Source organism: Pristis pectinata, chromosome 7, assembly GCF_009764475.1.
Source record: "Pristis pectinata isolate sPriPec2 chromosome 7, sPriPec2.1.pri, whole genome shotgun sequence".
Classification (NCBI taxonomy): Eukaryota; Metazoa; Chordata; class Chondrichthyes; order Rhinopristiformes; family Pristidae; genus Pristis; species Pristis pectinata.
Window position 1 is genome coordinate 33,512,332 of NC_067411.1, and position 18,876 is coordinate 33,531,207.

The window sequence follows — 18,876 nt, forward strand, 5'->3', positions numbered from 1 at the left end:
GCAAAGGCATGTCATGTTCCAAAGTTATTTCGAGATAATCTCTTACTGCATGCTACCTCAAGTAGAGTTGAAAACATTCAATGCTACTTCATTTGTAAATCCTTAGACTCTTCAGAGGCTCTGAGGAAAAAAAATTGTTTTGGTGGCTTGAGGAAGTTTGCATATTTTCAGGTTTTGAGGATAACACTTTATTTAGGAAACAAAACTTAGACTGTATCTTCCCACTACTGTAATATTACATATAATATTGCAGTATTACCTCAATTCTTCTTTAAATCAGGCCTAACTTGTGTATGGAGATTGTCCTTTAATCACCTATTTCTATCCTTCCCTTTCAACTTCAGGTGTTCATTCCAATTTTATTCTCTTCCCAGTTAATAACATATTTCCTTTAAACTTACAAATTCTCAACTGTAAAACTCTGGCTTGTTTTACTCTTCTGCCTCCTTGCTCAGACTTGCCATTTTAGAATTAGATGCAAATTTAAATGGATCCGATTTGATTGACTGAACTTAAACATCCTTTTACTGAACCAATCAAGTGTCAGAGAATCAAGAATTATCACAATCATACAGTCCAGTGTGAGGCAGTAAGTGACTGTAAGGGCCAGTTGGTAATTATTATTTGTCATCCATTTTGCAGTTATGGGGTAAAAAAAACATATCACTGAGGTATTTCTGTATTTTAGTGGACTACTTTGTGATAGATGTTCTGAATAGGTCAAAATAGAAGTTTTCTAAATAAAATTGGCTTTGCTAAGATAAAGCAAAGAAATAAATTGCAGGTCACAAACAGCAATTTTTTTGCAATTCGGATACATGTTTCTCGATTCAAAGTCAACCAAAAATTCTCCAATTAATCCCTTTGGGTTGCTGATAATAAAAATAATTCACCTTAGAATTCTTCAATTTTTTTTCAAAATATAAACTAAACTTTATGTTTGTACCCAGGATTTTTTGGGTTACACCAATGCTTGTTGTATAGCTGATTTTCACTAATTTCAGTCAGTCTATATGGAAGATATCAAGATGGGAATTGGAAAGAAAATATGCCAAGCAATATGAACAGGGAAAAAGATTAATGGAGCACAGGGCAATAGCTCGATTTATTCTGTGCATGTCTGATGTGCCAGCAAAATTTCTAAAATATTAACTTAAAGGCCAAATGCTAACCTACATCAAAATTTCTGTTGGTAAAATTGCCTGATTTTGCCTACCTGAGCAGAGAGGTAAATCACTTCACTTTAAGCTGTCAATTCCTGCCTGCTACAATTAAATTTAAATCAGAATGGTTCTAAAAATGTATTTTAATGAAATCAGACTGGACCCGCTGGCTATTTGATCACAGACACTATTAATCTCTGCCTCGAAAGCTGGACATAAGAAACAAACTTAATTTGAAGTCACTTACAGTCTTCAATGTACACTTTGTAGACAAATACCATTAGATAGAAAAAAAACTAAAAAATGTGACAAGGATTCACAGAACATCTATTATTACTACCAGAGTCAGACAAAATGCGAATGCTATCTGGATCATCTCTATGTCTTTTTTGCTGTTCTCACACTGTTATTATCTTCAGTGTGGCCTTTGTTGAACGGCCACAGCGACTAACATTTGTCACAAGATAAAGATGGAGATGAGAGAGGCTGTAATTTACAAAGTGAAAGAAAAGGCACTTTCTCTCCCTTTAGTTGGTGGAAAATTACATGTACTGATTGAATCAGACATCCAGTGATCCTTGTATTGTACGGAGCGGGTAAGGGAATATTGACATGAAAGTGTTTTGATTTGCTTGGTGATCATCATGTTCTCAAAACCAAATGTGACAGATGACTCATTACCACTGGTAGTCCCAATGGTAAGGAAAAATTATGCTTTATATCATTCAAGCCCACTTAACCGTTCCATCTTATAATTTAACTTCCCCAAAGTGAAAATTCAAGGCAAACTATTGAGGAGCCTCACACACATACAAAGAATAAAATACTTCTACTTCATACACTACCAGAGCCTTTTAAGCATTCACTGCAGAGTTGTCACTTCCTCAGAATAAGCTAGGTATTCAGATTGTACAATACTATGTTAGCTTCAAGGGAGAGCAGCCAACTTAAGAGGGATTCTGCTTTTAAATTCCTTATGCCTCAGCAGATTGTTAAGACCTGGAACCCACAACATGAATGTGCGATGGGAATGGATTTCAAAGAAGCTTTCAATCGGCAATTGGACTGATCCTTCATGAAGATTAATTGGCAGAATATGGGGGAAATGGAGGACAACTCATTCAAAGAAGCCACCACTGCCACAACAGCCAGCTGGCATTATACAATGCTGAAATTACCAGGGACGATGAATTCTCCAATGTGTGAAAGAATGCCTCAAAGCATTGAAAGCTGATGATAATATAAATTCCACAACCTATGTTAAGGGACTGATAATATAAATTCCACAAAATCAAAAGTAATGTTACATTCCAATTCACATATGTCTACTTGTGTTCGACAATTGTCTGGTGATTCTGCACAATGGTGAAAGGGGGAGAGAAAGTGGTTGAGGAAGGTGCAATGACAGCATTCAAAAGACATTTGGATAAGTACATGGATAGGAGGGATTGAGAAGGATATGGGTCAAATGCAGGAAAATGGGACTTGCTTAGTGGGCACCATGGTTGGCATGGATGAGTTGGGCCAAAGGGCCTCTTTCCATATTACTGTATGGCTGTGGGGAAAATCAAGGATTGGGAGAAGCTTGGGAATTGATAAAGATTGGGAGGTGGACAGAGGAGAGGTGGAATTCAGAGACCTATTTGAGGTTTGGGTTGATGAGGTGGATTTACCAGGAGCCATAGGATCATTGTGAGCTGGAAGACAATCAGTCAGGGTAGAGATGATCTAGAAGCAGGGAGGAGATTGGGACATCAGAGAGAAGATTGGGAATATCAGGGAGATGATCGTGAAGTGGGGGATGGGGAGAAGATTCATAGGATGGTGGCTGGCACTGGGGCCCAGGACAAAATCCATGGAAGTCCAGTAGGACATAGGAAGGTCACAGGAAGGGAGTAGAATCAAGTCACAGTGGTGGAGGGGTACTGAAGTTGATCACAGATGATAATGATGATATCACTGGCAAAACAGGAATACGGGAAGGAATACTCAATACATTATGGGTACATCCCTCCGCGGCATCAGTAGTATCGACACAAGGCACTGCCTCAAGAAGGCAACATCTATCATCAAAGATCCCGGGCCATGCTATCCTCTCGCAGCTACCATCGGGCAGGAGGTGCAGAAGCCAGAAGTCCCACACCACCCAAGTTCAAGAACCGCTCCTTCCCTTCAACCATTTAGTTCTTGAAGCAGCCCACACAATCCAAATCACTACCTCAGTATGGCAGCACTAGGACCACTTTGATCACTTTGCACTGCAATGTAAAGATAGTGCATAATTTATGTTTAATTTATGTTTTTCTTGTGAATGCTGCTTATCTGATGCTATGCGCCTGTGATGCTGCTGCAAGTAAGTTTTTCATTGCACCTGTACATACATGTACTTGTGCATATGACAATAAACTTAATTTTGACCTTGAATGCCTATCCCACATAAACCTACACTGCCAGATTTCCTCCCAGTGGACCAGGTAGTATTGTGCTCCTTGAGTATCACAAGAGTAGGGCTTGACCCTCCAGTTAAATATCTCATGTTCCACATACTTATTGTGAAAGAAAACAAGTTGGTGAAATAATGTTAACTGTTCATTGCCTTCTTACTACCTCAACATGTTGGTTCAGTGATCTCTGTGCAAACCCAGTGGCTTTTGCATTTGGAGATAAGAGTTACAAATAAAACTTGCACACATAATGCCTAAAATTACAAGCCCATGGGTCCAGTTGATTGCATGATCCACTCACTGGCACATGTTCAAACCCAGGTCCTGTCTGTCTTCTTTTTGGTTTATATTTCAAAAATTTGAACGAACTTAGCACAAAGAGTAATTAGTGTCAACTGTGTAGATGGCTACAACAGCCTTGTCTACATTTAACAAAGAGAAAATGCCCCAAGGATGTGCACAAGGCACCAGGTCGGATAGAAGATGAGGTGCTCAAAAACCTTGTCAAAAATATTTGGCTTAAGGGGCTTTCTTTTCACTGGGACATAAGAAGGAGAAGAGAGATTTTAAGGAGGGAATGTCAAGGCTTAGAGCCCAAGGCACTATATAAGCAAAAATCTGCAGATGTCTCAAAATAAAGACAGAAAATGCAGAAATACTCAGCAGATCAGGCAGTACCTGTGGCAAGAGAAACAGAGTTAATGTTTCGGGCCCTGACCTTTCATCAGAAACATTAACTCCATCTCTCCAACGTTTTTATAACTGAAGGCACTTTTATCAATTATGTAATGAGCGAAGTCTTGATAATGACTATCTACATTTGTTGCTGAAATTCACTTTATCTTTAGAAAAACGCAGGAACAAAATAAAGGGATAAAATATTTCAAGAATAAAGTGTACTTGAATTAATATGGAAAAGAAGCAATTATTTCTATCATTACCATAAACTACTGAGGTGACTCTGGCTGAGGTTTACTTCAACACCCTAGTACAGCTGTGTAAGGTCAGAAACCCCATAATCTTCCCCTTGTTAATGCACCATAGTTAAAATGCACTTTTTGATTTGAAGGGAATGTGTCAGAATTAAGTGCACTAATCTTGAATGTCAGTACAGTAGTTTCAAGCTATAACACAAGGACACTGCACCACTATTTTGATGTAGCATTCTGACTTCTATTTTATCCTGTTAGTCGCACAGATTTTACATGCATGTCTTAGAAAACACTAGCTTCATGAGTAGCTGTGTGCATAGTGTTTGCTACACAGTCTGCCAGAACAGAAAGTCTGCATTTCCAGAGCAAGTGTTTTCGTTATTTCTGACAGAAGTGAAATGTCTGGAGTTACTGCTCTCCTCCAGTTCCCAGACTTATTGATTTTCTTAAATGCTTTTGATATTCATCATTATATCAAGGTCAATGAATCACTGGACTCTTATCCCTGTAGGCGCTGATCTCCTTTCAAAATGTAATCTAATTCATGTTCTTTTTAGAAAGGCAGATAATTCATTTTGGCTTCCTCCATTCTTTCCCAACAATTTTCCAATTTAAACATTGCCGATAAGATGTCATGTCAGTAATATCAGGTGTTGCATTCATTATTTCATGCGCGTACATCCCGACATCTGGTGGCTCGCACTCCCTTTCAAAAATTCAACATAATGGCCATAAAAACATTGCAAAAACAGGATGAGGAATAGAAGTGGAATAGCAGATAGAGTGGGGGAAGGTGGGTGGGTTAATGGGATTCTCAGGAGTTGGGAGAAAGGAAGTGGAAGGGTGGGAAATGGTGAAAACATGTTAGAATAGAATGCATACACACACTTCACAGTGGTCATGCTAATGGTTTGAACATAGGAGATATAAAATGTGCTCAAAGCTTGTGTTGCAATGCACAAAACCACTGTATTTCAACTGCTCCCAAAACAATATACTACAGATATATAAAAAAATTCAGGATAGAAGAAGATAAGCTGATCTATTTGTCTCTCTCATGGCATCAGTTTGCTTTATAACTGCCCAGCTAACTCCATGTAATTTCCTGGGGCAGTTTTTAAACAAGTTAAAATCAAAAAGTCATTGAGAAGAAAACATCAGGACAATCCTTCTCTGTTACCCCTCAGCAACTGAAGTTCATCAGGAAACCACGATAATCAAATCTTATCTACCTCTTGTATGTCTCTGGAACTAATCCAGCTCTTTTCTAGACACTGACTACATGAGTGAAACACTTCCATAGGTCCACTGAATAATGGGAGAACAGGAACTGACTAACAGCTAACTGAGTTCTGTCCTTGCCTAATTTATAAGTATGACACTGGTGCTCCACAAAGTACCTCATTGAAATAACATCGATATGAACACAGTCCAGTCCTTGCACTACTTCATGGACTTCGATCAAAATGTTCCAGAATCTACACTTCTCTGCAATGTGTCAGTCACCTTCGAAGCCTTTTTAAACTAAGAATTAATTGCATGGCCCTCCTTTACTTCCTTTCTCCAGATCCTCAACTCCACTCATGTCATGCTCACAAATACTGTTACAGTTTTCTATTGAGGATTTAGATTAAAAAAAAACACACAGAATTATCCAACAATCAATAATGGAGTGAAGTACACTGCAGGAAAACTTGAGAAGCAGTGCAGTCCACTCTTCCCAAATACCCCCTTGCTTTGTTCTTCATTATATTCTGTCTGCAGCCTGGAACCAGCTGTTCTTTGTTCTCTAATATTCCTACAAAGACATCTGAATGGATTTAACTTCATCATATAAACTGCTTGACATCGCTTTCACAGCAGGGCACCAATGTTTATCCTCGAGAAGGGGTATTTTAAACAGCATTATGATAAACATGGTAATCATGGTCACACAGTATTAGACAATGACATGGAACACTGCTGGGTTCTCAATCAGTATTATGAGCTATTTAATTTTAAGACAATGAAATGGTGTGCAGTTGGTTTCCCAGAAAGCCACTCTCCCCTTTACCTAAGTGTATCCTTTTAGCCTGCTGAACATACAATGCAGAGCTTGCTCTATATTGAGAATCCTCAATGGACCCGATTATCTCTAGTTCACACCACCACACCAAGGCATAAAACAGCAATGCAAATGGTGCAAGATAATACAAAAATAATTAATCACAAATTGCTTACTGTTTTGAGACTCTTTCATGATTTGTGACTCTCCTCAATTTGTTGTTAATTTACCTGTTGAGATGCCTGATTGTAGGAACTCATAACATCAAGCATCTGCTTCTATAATATTGTGGAAACTATTACTGCTAATTTCTGCACATTTAACTCCACATTAAAATCCAAGCCAAGCCAACCATTCTATGTGAATCACAGCAGCTTACCTTCACAGCTGAAAATGGAAGAGAAACAAGATTGGTTTCAGGGCTGAGTTAAATTTATTATTCAGAAGGAAACATACCACGTAACACTGTGAGCCTGGTGGTGGCACTTATTTCTCCAACACTGTTGGAGGCTACACATTCATAAATAGCCTCATCTCGAGGTGTCCGCAATGGCTGTATTCTAAGAACAGACCCAGATCCATCATCGAACTCTATCACCTGTGAAGATAAACAGGGTATTGTTTTAGGATATTATTTGCTAATGTTAAAGAATTGTTTAGGCTTCTAGAGAGAGGATTACTGACAACAATATCTTCCTCTTAAATGTCTTTCTTTTCCTTTACCAAACAGAAGGTAAGAGTTTGTCGTACACTACTCAGAGGTAATGACAGATTAAAAACAAAAAATGATAATATTTCCTAATTAAGTTTAATCAAAGTCATAGTACTTAGCTGACGATCTTCTAGAAATGCTATTATTCAAGCTAGCTGAATTCAAATTTAATTTTTGGAGCATCTTTTGAGAAGTGTCACCACAAGTGTATAATGAATTTGTTTCATTACAGAAACAGTAAAGTTGGTAGTCACAGCAAGAGTACCAACATTTAGATTTTCCACAGCACATTATTTGCTCAAATAGAAACCGGTGTTAATGAACGATTGCTCCTTCCTTCCATTGGGTGAGTATGACCTGGAGAGGCAGTGAGAATTCAGACAAGGTTTTCTCATTTCATTGCTGTCATGATGCATACAAAAGGGACCAACACTGGAATTAGGGAGCCCAAGCAGGAGTCTCCCTGAGGAATCTCACTTTCCTCTCATGACTGCCTGAGAGAACTGTTCAGGTTTGGATGGATGGCTGGCTGACCTTTGGGTCAACAGAAGAACATGGGTGGAGTGATGCAAATCGGGAAAAGGTAAAGAGGAAATTGCCAGTGGTAGTAGGAGCCATTAGCCTAGAAATTATGGCAAGAGATACTATCTGATGAGTATTAAACACATTTTTATTTCTATTCAGCTATAACAAGGGAGGCATTAAACTGTGTATATTAAACATGTTTATTCCCACCCCCCACACCACCACCATTAGAACGTTTATACAAATATGCTGTTGTCATCTATTAACTTAGACTAAAATTGGGACTGAAATTTGTTCTCTTTAATTAAAAGACTTGTATTAAAATAATATGTGGGGGAATTTCAAAACCTCCGTTCAACAAGACTGATAAGACTTTTCTTCTGTCCTCATCCACTGCAAGTTGCAAAGTTATCACTTGGGTTTGTTGATTCACTTTTTTTTTGCTTCTAATTTATTCTTTATTTCTTAAGTCTGAGACTCACACTTGTGTGCAGTTTACAAGTGCTGTAACCCTTCAGCGATTCAAACACTGGCAGACTATTTGATGACAGGAGGTATTGAAGCCAAGCCCAACTGTATTCACTCTATGTTAATGCACAGGTTATTGACTTTATGTCCTGTCACTGTCACACTTGACAATATCACTCTCTGTGAAATTGGCACTGGGAGCATTGCAGTGTGTTTTGTTTTCCTGTTCTGTATAAGCTTCCAAAAGGAGAATATTGTAATTTTTTTGTATTGGTAGATGTCCAGGAATAGTATTTCAGTAATTGGGAAGACACAGAGTCAGTGGGACAGACACGAGTTCCATGTTTAAATAACACCAACTTCAAACTACCCAGTTACAACAAAGAAAGAAGAATGTGAGGTGGCATTTATCTCTCATCATCAATCATGCATGCTTGGTTGAAAAAAACAGTAAACTCACAGCCTGTGAAATGCTCTGAGACAGCCTAAGGACACAAAAGCACTATATATAAATGAGACTTCTTTACTTTGTTCTGTGGGGCGCAGAAGTTACTTCCTACTGCTGATATATGTGAGATGGCGAAAATTGGAAGCTTGGAAAAAGGGTATTTTGATCTCACAGCATGCACAGAAACTAAACACTGAACCATTGTGAATTAGGCTGTGGCCACATTACCACTGCCAGTCACTGACTAACATAAAGCTTTTATTTTGGTAATTTGCAGTTTCAAAAACTTGATAATGTGATTAGTTTGAGAAAAGATAAGTGCTGGATGGGCCTTGTGGTCTTCATCTTCCAGTTGAAGTTATCCTTTATATATAAGAGGTCAGACAACCCCACAGGGAAAATTTTCCATTAAGAGATTTTGTGTTCTCAAATCAAGTGACTTATTCTACCCATGTCGTCCATTCTCTGTGACTCTCAATCCAAAAAAGTTAATAGCATTAAGGCTTGAGGCGAAGAGGAGAAATAAAGGGTTATCTTTCACAAACACCCACTGATCTGAATAAAAACCTAAAATTCCCTGACAGCAAACAAAGAAGTAACAAAAGCAATGATATTCACTTCTTTTCTTCATCCTATGATAAAAAAAAATGAAAGTGGAAGGGAAATTTTCCTTCATAACAGCTATAAAGTACAGCCTCAGCAAACACACAAAATCTCTATTTTAAAACCACATCAAAATTCAGTTGGCAGGAAGACAGGAGTGCTGATATGTGGAAGATAATAGAATTTGAAAACCCAAAGGTTTTACTGAACTAAAAGTGAGTAATCTGTCACCTTTCTTCATTCAATATCTTTCACATATATCATTCATAACTCTCCCAAAATGGTGCCACATGAGAAGAGAGATGGACGTCTCTGAGTGGAGCCTCAGGGATGCAAGAGCTGTTTTGTCAAATTCCAGACAAGTTCAAGAAAGAGAGATCGAAAAACTTTTGACATGTGCATCTTTTGACTTCTTGAGAAATGCCAGTTCACGCAATGCTCTTGAAACTAACCAGGTACAGGCTGCTGCTCTTCATCATACATGATTACTGGCATATCCAAGACTTTGCTTCAACAGGGCACCAGAAGAACTGACAGCTTACTCTGGTATCTTTGTTCTATCCAGAGTGAAATAAAGAGACTTTCATGCATCTATCTATACTGTTCCCACTTTACGGCAGTGTTCCATTCCTGAGAACTGTTTGTAACTTGAATTGTTGGAACAGTTGGAACAGAACAACAACAGTGTGTAGGAGAGGATCACAGAAACAGCTGTGATGGGACAGTGAGCAGACACGGGAAGAGCAGATCGCCAGCTGGCCTCGCTGACTCAGTGAGCGAGTGTGTAAGCCTGATCAGCGCTCCCAGCTCTGCTTGGCTCGATCCTGCCCCTGACTGTTGTGGCTCAGGGAATGGGGGAGTGTTGGGGAGGGAGAAAACACTCGGAAATGCCCTGTTCCCACCTTGCAGAAGATGCTTGCAGCCCTGCAGCAGCCGGCGGATCCATCGCACCAGTCTTCCAAATGCTCGCTCGTATGTGCAGGGTGTACATAAATCAGGCTTTTGTAACCTGGGTGGGGTGTGTATGCTTTATTGAAAGCCAGGTGGAGTAAGACAGAATGCCAGGAAGGAAGCAGTCTATGGAATGAATTCTACAACCTCAAAATATTGTTTCAGAAGGTGTTCCACAGCTATCCAAGTACTTCCCAGATTGAAACTCTGTCGGAATGTGGGGTCAGCTACTTTCTACATAACAAGCCTTCCCAAACAATAAGTGGTCAATTAATTTGTTTTCTTTTGCTGATGTTGGTTAGGTCAGTAGGTACATTGCTGCCCTTTGAACCCTGATGTTGGATCTTTTAGTTTTACAAACAAAGCCAGCCAATGCATGTCCTCTGTGAGATGGCATCTTTGACACTACAGGAGTGTTAGCTGGAATTGTGCAGACAAATTTCAGGACTGAGCCTTGAAAGCTGGAACATTTCATTTTGAGGCAAAGTGTTACTGTAGAGCCAGCACTGATCCTATAATGCTTTGGCTCAAAATGGAACTTCAATGGAAAGTCAGAAAAGCTCAAGTCTTGAAGTCAAGCCTGATGATAACCTGCTGATTCAAGCAAGGGTATCATATTCAATAATTAATGATATTTAAGTGAAGGTAAGTTTTATGAATTGACTTAATTAGAACTGCTGCCTTGCCTACTTATGGTCAAATTAAATAGCTTAAAGAATCACATCTGGCCTCACAATATGAAGCAGCCTCACTGAGGAATTCTTTCCATAGAACGTAGAACAGTACAGCACAAGAACAGGCCCTTTAGCCTACAATGTTGTGCCGAACTAATTAAGCTACTGATGGCAAGTTAAACTAATCTGTCTGCTTGCACATGGTCCATATCTCTCCATTCTCTGCATATTCATATGCTTATCTGTGGATAGGCACAATTGACTAAAATCAGAGACTGGAGACACAAGAGACTGCAGATGCTGTAATCTTTAGCAACAAACAATCTGCAGGAGGAACTCAGCAGGTCAAGCAGCATCTGTGGTGGGAAAGGAACTGTCAACGTTTCGAGTTGTTCTGATGCAGAGTTTCAACCCGAAATGTTAACAATTCCTTTCCCCCAACAAATGCTGCTTGACCCGCTGAGTTCCTCCAGAACATTGTAAAATAAAAGACTGCCCGATTGCAGAAAGTTTCCTCTCTCCACTTTCTCAGAGTTTGAGAAAGCACAAGAGACATGAATGAGAAGCTGCCTGAAGAAATAAATTAGAGAGCTAGTGGGTTACTGAGGTTCCCATCAGCTCCTCTGATGCCATGCCGCTGTCCTGCTATTTGTTAAGGAGCAAGTGGATATCAGTTGAAAATCCTGGCCCCCCCCAACCCCTTTGTAATTTTAGGCATGCTCATGTCTAGCAGCTAATAGAATGAAACAGTTGACAGCAGCAGTCAGTGAGTTCCCCCCCCCCCCTTTGTCACGTGACTGGGGAGAGGCCCTTCAACATGCACCCGATAAGCAGAAATCCTGATTTGTTACATTCATGATAAGTACCATTTCCATGGTGTCTGCAGCAATTTGTTGTGAAAACTTATAACAAATATCTAACTGGATCAACTTCCAGTCTGTGAGAGCTTCTTCAGATCCCAAGAGAGTGGGGTTCAGGACAGGTCAGCAATGTCAGCGGGTGATAGGTGGGCAATGTCCATATTGCAGCTTAGTGCTTCTGCTGAAAGCCCTTCTGTAAATAAATAAGCAATTGGGCTCATTCCTTTGTGTTGCTGTGAGCTGTGTCTGCATCTCCTGCTCTCTCTCAGCCCCCCTGACTCATGGCATAATGAAATTCCACAGACGTGGCAGTAGTCACACTCTCCGGAACCATCAGTCACTTGTCTGGAGAGAATGTGACTCCCAGTCAGCTTCAGCAGAACAATGCTGTGAGCGTATAAATTGCAACCAGCAGAAAAATCTGCCAGTGACTGTTGGCAGCACCTACCAAGCCGTTAACTGGGCTTAATGAGCAGCGAGTGTTAAACAAATGGAAAAATGTCAATGCTAATAACTTCTGTTTTCACAGGCTGATACTGTATTCTGGCACTAAGACCAGTCTCCACAAACATGGGCAACGGGAAACACAGCTCCTTGAGAAGTGGAGGCTATAATGAGGGCAGCACTTTGTGAAAGGAGCTGTTGGTTTCACTGTGAGCTGGGAGACTCTGTTCCCAATTGTCAGTATTGAGATTAACCTGATGAATTCGTTCACAAGATCACTTTATACCCGTCATCAAATCAAAACCCCCAAGTACAAGGCATGACCATAGGATTGGTTCGAGGACATCTCCAAAACTCATTGTGCAATCTCCATTCTTCCTATTCCCAATTTGAGTCTGAGTCCTTTAATTGCGCTTAATTCTGTGGGAAGAATTCAGGCTGCTTCAAATTGGAAATAAATATGGTCCCCAAGGAGTTTATAATCAGCTAATCACTGTGGGCAGAGAGGAAAAGTGAAATAACTACAAGGAAAAGCATGTGATTTAGTGGTGTAGATGTATCCATTTGCTCCCCTCTCCACCTACTCGGGAACCCAAATTTAATAACATCTGTAAAATGTGGGGCATTTATGGCTCCTGCTTGCTAATTCTTTCACTCTTTAATAAAATAACATGGTCAAACATTTATTTTCCAGCCTCTATTGTCATGTAGACCTTAGAGCGACATTTATAGCAAAGATAAAGAAAACAAATTGGCTCTACTGTTCAAACCCTTGGTCTGTAGCTGAATTTACTGAGTCACCTGGACATCCCCAGGCATATAGACAACAAACTTAAACAAATAAGTGCAGTAAAAGAGAGAAGCCACTGTGACCGCCATCCCAACTCCACAAACAAACATTAGCTGCAGACCAAAAAACTAAATTAAAAACATGTAACAACAGAGTAAAAATGAGTGCACAGAGTTTGAGGGCACTGATACGGAAGAAGAGTGAGCCTACTTACCCACCGAGGTGCAAAGAAAGGAATATAGCAACAACAGAAACAATGTAAGGAGCACACAGAATGCCACAGACTTGATTGAAATGAAATGGACAAAACACTGTCAGCAAAGAGTAGAGGAGAATGCAGCAAGCTGCACATGCTCCTGAATCAGGGCAATTTATCATGACAGGGCATATAACAACTGAAACATTTTTACTGAATGAGAACATGCTGAAAATTTACCTGGACGTCAAGAATGTAAAATTAATGATCGACAACGCAAAGCTCAAAGATGTAGATCCAAAGGGGTGTTGGAATGGTGAAAAAGGAATAATGAATGTGTAACATGAGTGTATTAGGAAAATCTCCACGTCCAATGTTACAAGATTTCTGAATTGGGCACCAACTGCAATTATTCTTATAACAATTAAAATATCATTTAGTGAGCTGTTTGATTGCCACAAGTTCAAATTACAATTCTAGATACCCCAGCTGACAAAACCCTTAAAACTGAAGGATACATCTTTGCACTATACTGCTGCCGCAAAACAACAATTTTCATGTCTTCTAAGTCAGTGATAATAAATCTGATTCTGAGCACAAGTGGAAGAACAAAGCATGAGGTTTAGAAGGAGAGTTTTACAGAGTACTTTCCTAATGGTAAACCAGTGATACAATACCTCAAATCTCTGAGAGCTGACTTTCTTTCCTTTTTTTGACCATACAATTTTCGGCCTCGGATCTCCTGAGGTTTGGCAGATGAATGACGCGACCCCTCCTGAGACTCCCGTCTGGTCAATGGGAGTTCTTGTAAACTTTGGTGGTGCTATAAAAAGAAAGGAAAGCAGTAAATCAGATTCCTTGATAACTTAAGTCTCAGTTGCTAAGCAATGCTACATTTCACTAAACAGATTTAACTATAAAGTTACCAGTCTACTAGATTTGTGGGAACTTTTTCCCAACTGCATTCTTTTAAGTTCATGTCCATGAAAGCAAATCTATTTGAGTAGAAGTGTCCAGTGTAAATTCTTTGGGGCCCAATGGTATTCAGACAATGAATAAATTCAGATTTTAGATCAGTGATGATTTTGTGTACCAAATGTAGCTTTTAAACGTTAGTCTGATGTTTTAAAACTTTCAAAATCACTTATTGATTGTATTTATTCATTAGAATGATTAATATTATTTAAAGAGTCTCTTGTTTCATGACATTTGGACTTTGGATATTCACACCCGAGATCTTTTAGTCTTTTACAATTCAAGGCTCTGTGGGGATGTTTTCACATTGTATCTCCAGTCAGAGGTAGGACAAAGAAAGGTGGACCAAGGTGCTAAATTATGGGAAAATCCAGATAAAAATCTGCTGTGTGCAAATACTTGAAGCGTTTCAATATGAAGTGGTTTGAATGATTCTCAGAATAAACTTGAAGACTTTTCACCAACCACATCCCCAGAAACAGGAAACTATTTGAGACTTTCTTGCATGTAGGCCAACATATATGTACATGTGCACACTGTCACAAATTAGATGAAGAAGAACAAGGCAAGACAGCAAACATTTTCAATTAATTCAAAGTCCAATAAAACAATAATGATGAGGAAAACAGCAAGTGGGTAATGCTAGGCAAACATGACCAAGGGATTGCATTCAGTTCCCAATTTACATTCCAACATAAGGGACAGGAAAATTGAAATGGAATGTCTGATAGAGTTCAACTTGTTTCCAACTAGGTATTTTATATCATAGCAACCCAATACACAGTTTCTCTATCATAACAACTAACTGCACCTTGAATTAATCTAATGGTTTTTACATTGTAATCTGCAACATGATCTTGAAGTAACCCAATGGGTGAACTGTTACCATGAAGAAGTGACAATGGCTTCCATTGCTTATTAGATCACATTGGTATGATCACCAAGTCAGATCCTGCCATGATTTTAGAAAGTTTTATCCATGTACATCTGCTCCCTACAGGGGAAGGTCAGATGGACAACCATATCAAGAATGCCCATTTTTCTTCATTTGAATGAATAAATTTTCTCCAATTTGAATGAATAGAAAATCAATCACTGAGGTCCTGCAATGTCCATGTGAGTGCAGTATCATTTCTGAAAGATCTCAACTTTGAAGCCACATGCATTACACAATCATGTAAATGAACAAACGGTCAAATCGAGTTCAGAGAAATGAGGGGTAACCTTATTGAACATAAAGGATCCTTAGGATGCATGACAGGGTAGATATTGAGATACGTATTTCCACCAGTAAGAGAATTGCAAACAAGGGGTGATAGTTACAAGATTAATGGGTGGTTATTTAAAACTGAGGTGTGTCGGAACTTCTTCCCAGACAGAGTTGGTAAATCTTTAGAACACTCTACCCCAGAGGGATGTGGAGGCGAGATCATTGTGGGTATTTTAATAGGAAGTAGATACTTCTTTGAAAGATCAGGGAATTCAGAGTGATGGGGAACTGGCACAGAAAAGGAGATGAGGCCAGGAGGAGATCAGCCAAGATCATATAGAATGGCAGGGCAGACATGAGGAGCCGAGTGGCCTACTCCTGCTCCAGTTTTCTGATGTTCTTATGAACAAATATACCTTATAGACCATCCTGTGCATACAAAGTGAACAAATTATCATGAACAAGAATGAATTGATCTGAGGTTGCACAGTAGTAGGGTGTTAAAATAAACAAGACAATGTCTCTAAAAAGAGGTTAAATGAAAACTGATGGTTATTAGTGGAGGATGAGGGATTTGTTTTTAAGTAGTGGCAAGGGTAGAAAGTGGAAAGTCTATGATTCAGAAAGAACATGGAGACTGCTAATGGAACAGAAGTTATGGGTCACATGACTTGGTTTTGTTGTTACTATCTCAATAAAACAATTTTACACTTTGTCTCAGATTTTAACATTCCAACTTTTGACACTTGGTGAGTCCATTTGTTAATCTAGTGGTGGACTCAATTACAGTTTTTAGTGATTAGATTAATCTGCATCAACTTCAATCGACGACTCATTGACTCTGGTCACTTGTGGCCCAAACGGCTTTTCTGTGTGATCCAAGCTGTTCAACTGCATCAGATCATAAACATTGTATTAACGACATTTACAGAAATTTGTGGATTTAGATAATATGAACATCCCAAAGCTGACAATGGTTTGATAAAGTTACTCAGCAATGCATTCATACCAAGAATGTGTTTTCCAAATGCAGGAGATACCTCAACTGGTGTTAAAACCACATTAGCAGTGATAATGCCATCACCACCAAAGTGCTGTCATTTTATCTGCAGTGTTAAAAGTGTTATAGTCTGAGGTACATGTGCTAAAGCTATTAGAAAAATAAACTCAACGGATTAAGGACCTTGCTCTTCAAGTACTATCAGTATGAGAAGAAAATAAAACTGATCATTGGACATGAAGTTTAAACAAAGAACAAAGATATAAAATAGGTATTTATTTATTAGTCACATGTACATCGAAGCACACAGTGAAATGCGCCCTTTTGCGATACTGAGAATGTGCCGGGGGCTGCCCGCAAGTCTCACCATGCTTCCGCCGCCAACATAGCTTGCCCATAGCTCCTAACCTGTATGTCTTCCGAATGTGGGAGGAAACCAGAGCACCCGGAGGAAATCCATGGAGACACAGGCAGAACGTACAAACTCCTCACAGACAATGGCAGGAATTGAACCTGGGTCACCGGCACTGTAATTGCGTTACGCTAACCGTTACACTATTGTGCCACCCTGTGCCAAACAGTACAGCACAGGAACAAGCCCTTCAGTCCATGATGTTGAGCCGAACTAATTAACCCAGTAATTAGATGCCTAACTAAACTAATCCCTTCTGCCTACACAATGTCCACATTCCTCCATTCCCTGCACATTCATGTGCCTATCTAAGATCAAAGAATTGTATTTTAGACTGGCAACTGTGTAGTAAACGTGCATATATGCTAATCTAAATACTTTGTTGTATTTTTTTTCCTTTGTTTCATTATTCACTTATTTATTCATTATTTCTTCTTTTTGGCATATACTTCTCTGTGACAAGCTGAGAATCACTTCCCTCTGCTCATTTTCCTCCCTTTCTGTATTCGAACTAAGACCACCCAAACAAGTCAGCAGTGTGCTTTCAGGCCAATTTTATTGCTAGTCTGACTACATTATCCAAAACTGCCCCAATTTGGCATGCAAAGGTTTTCTCTCCCATCTCACATCAAACCCCACCCTCATGCTGGCTACCCTGACTGACTCTGATGCACACAGGTACAGCTGGTTAGGACCTTTGCAAGAGATTGCAGTATTACTTGGGAGCATTGGAGCTTGTTCCTCACCAATGCGTCAGCCCATGGCTCTGCAGTATAATCACTCTCATGTCTGCTCTTCACTTTCTTCATTGACTGCATTAACTTTGATAAAAATAATTACTAAGGTGTTCTCACATCTTTGACCCAGCCCTGAACTTCAGTGGTTGGACTGCAGCTGTAAATAGCTCGTGCCAAAATATCAGCATGCAAATGTTGATGGATGACCAGCAGCTATTTATAACCTTCCCTGACAAATGCAGCAAGGAGTAAGAGAGCAATTGGAACAGTTCACTGCTCACTGCCACCCACCAATGTGAGGAACCGTGTATGCCCGTGAATTATCCCGATGTGACAGGTTGCCAAGCATTGCATGGCAAGTCGTTACACTAATTTTCAATCCTTTGATTGATCAATAATTGGGTCAGGGAGAAATGCATTTTAAAACATATGGGTACAGAAATTCAGTCATGTGACACATCACATGCTCTGCGGTTGAAGAGTCAGATTAACTGAGACGTGAGTCATGGAAGAACTTTGCTACATAATCATTTCCCTTGACCACAACAGAAGGGATCAGGTCCACCATTTAAATGGACTGAGCTGAGCTTCAATGCTGTTGGGAGTCTGTTACAGAAGAGGTATCAATGGATTCAATCCAGATTCATCCATGGTCCAGACTTCTTATCTTTACCAAGGTGAAACCTGCTCAACAGTTGAGGAAGGAAGACGCAAGGGAACCTCAGCATTATTTCATGTCCAACACCACAGAAGAGGCATGTCCTTTCCCACAGCCACCTCTGCAGGAATCCAGCCAATCTGCCCCACTGCTCCAGCCACTTTTAGAATTCTACCTACAAAACACAGCGAGTGCACAGTTTATGGTTCAAATGTGACCCATGAAATTACTTAGCGTGTAATGCCTTACATTGCACTAATGTATAAAAAAATCACTCCCTATGGCACTTGGTCAAACTAGTTTAAGACCCTTGTGCGCAGTCACTTGAAGTGACTGAGAATATAAGCAAACAATGTGCACTTTGTCTAAAGGCATATATAGCTCCTCAAGGGGACAGGATTGTTCAACCATTCACAGTTCAATACTCAAAAAAGACAGCCTGATTCATTTCGGTATCAGTTTATCTGATACCAATCCTCTCAGGATGAATTTAAATCATTTCCTTCTGCTGTAGCATTTTTAGTTTACAACCCCAACCGACAAATGGTTTCTGCTTACTGACTATTCATTAACAACCCAATTGAAACCTTGCTTTAGATAAGAATAACCTTCATCAAAAAAAAACATTTC

The 18,876-nt window shown here is 39.6% G+C and overlaps 1 protein-coding gene across 1 annotated transcript in view; it reads right to left on the bottom strand.

Moving 5' to 3' along the window:
• LOC127572951 (receptor-type tyrosine-protein phosphatase delta-like) overlaps positions 1-18,876 on the bottom strand; it is a 511,608-nt gene that overhangs the window by 261,395 nt on the left and 231,337 nt on the right. Inside the window, 2 exon segments of the mRNA XM_052020675.1 lie at positions 7,040-7,181; positions 13,932-14,077. Of these exon segments, the coding sequence (XP_051876635.1) occupies positions 7,040-7,181; positions 13,932-14,077 (288 nt within the window).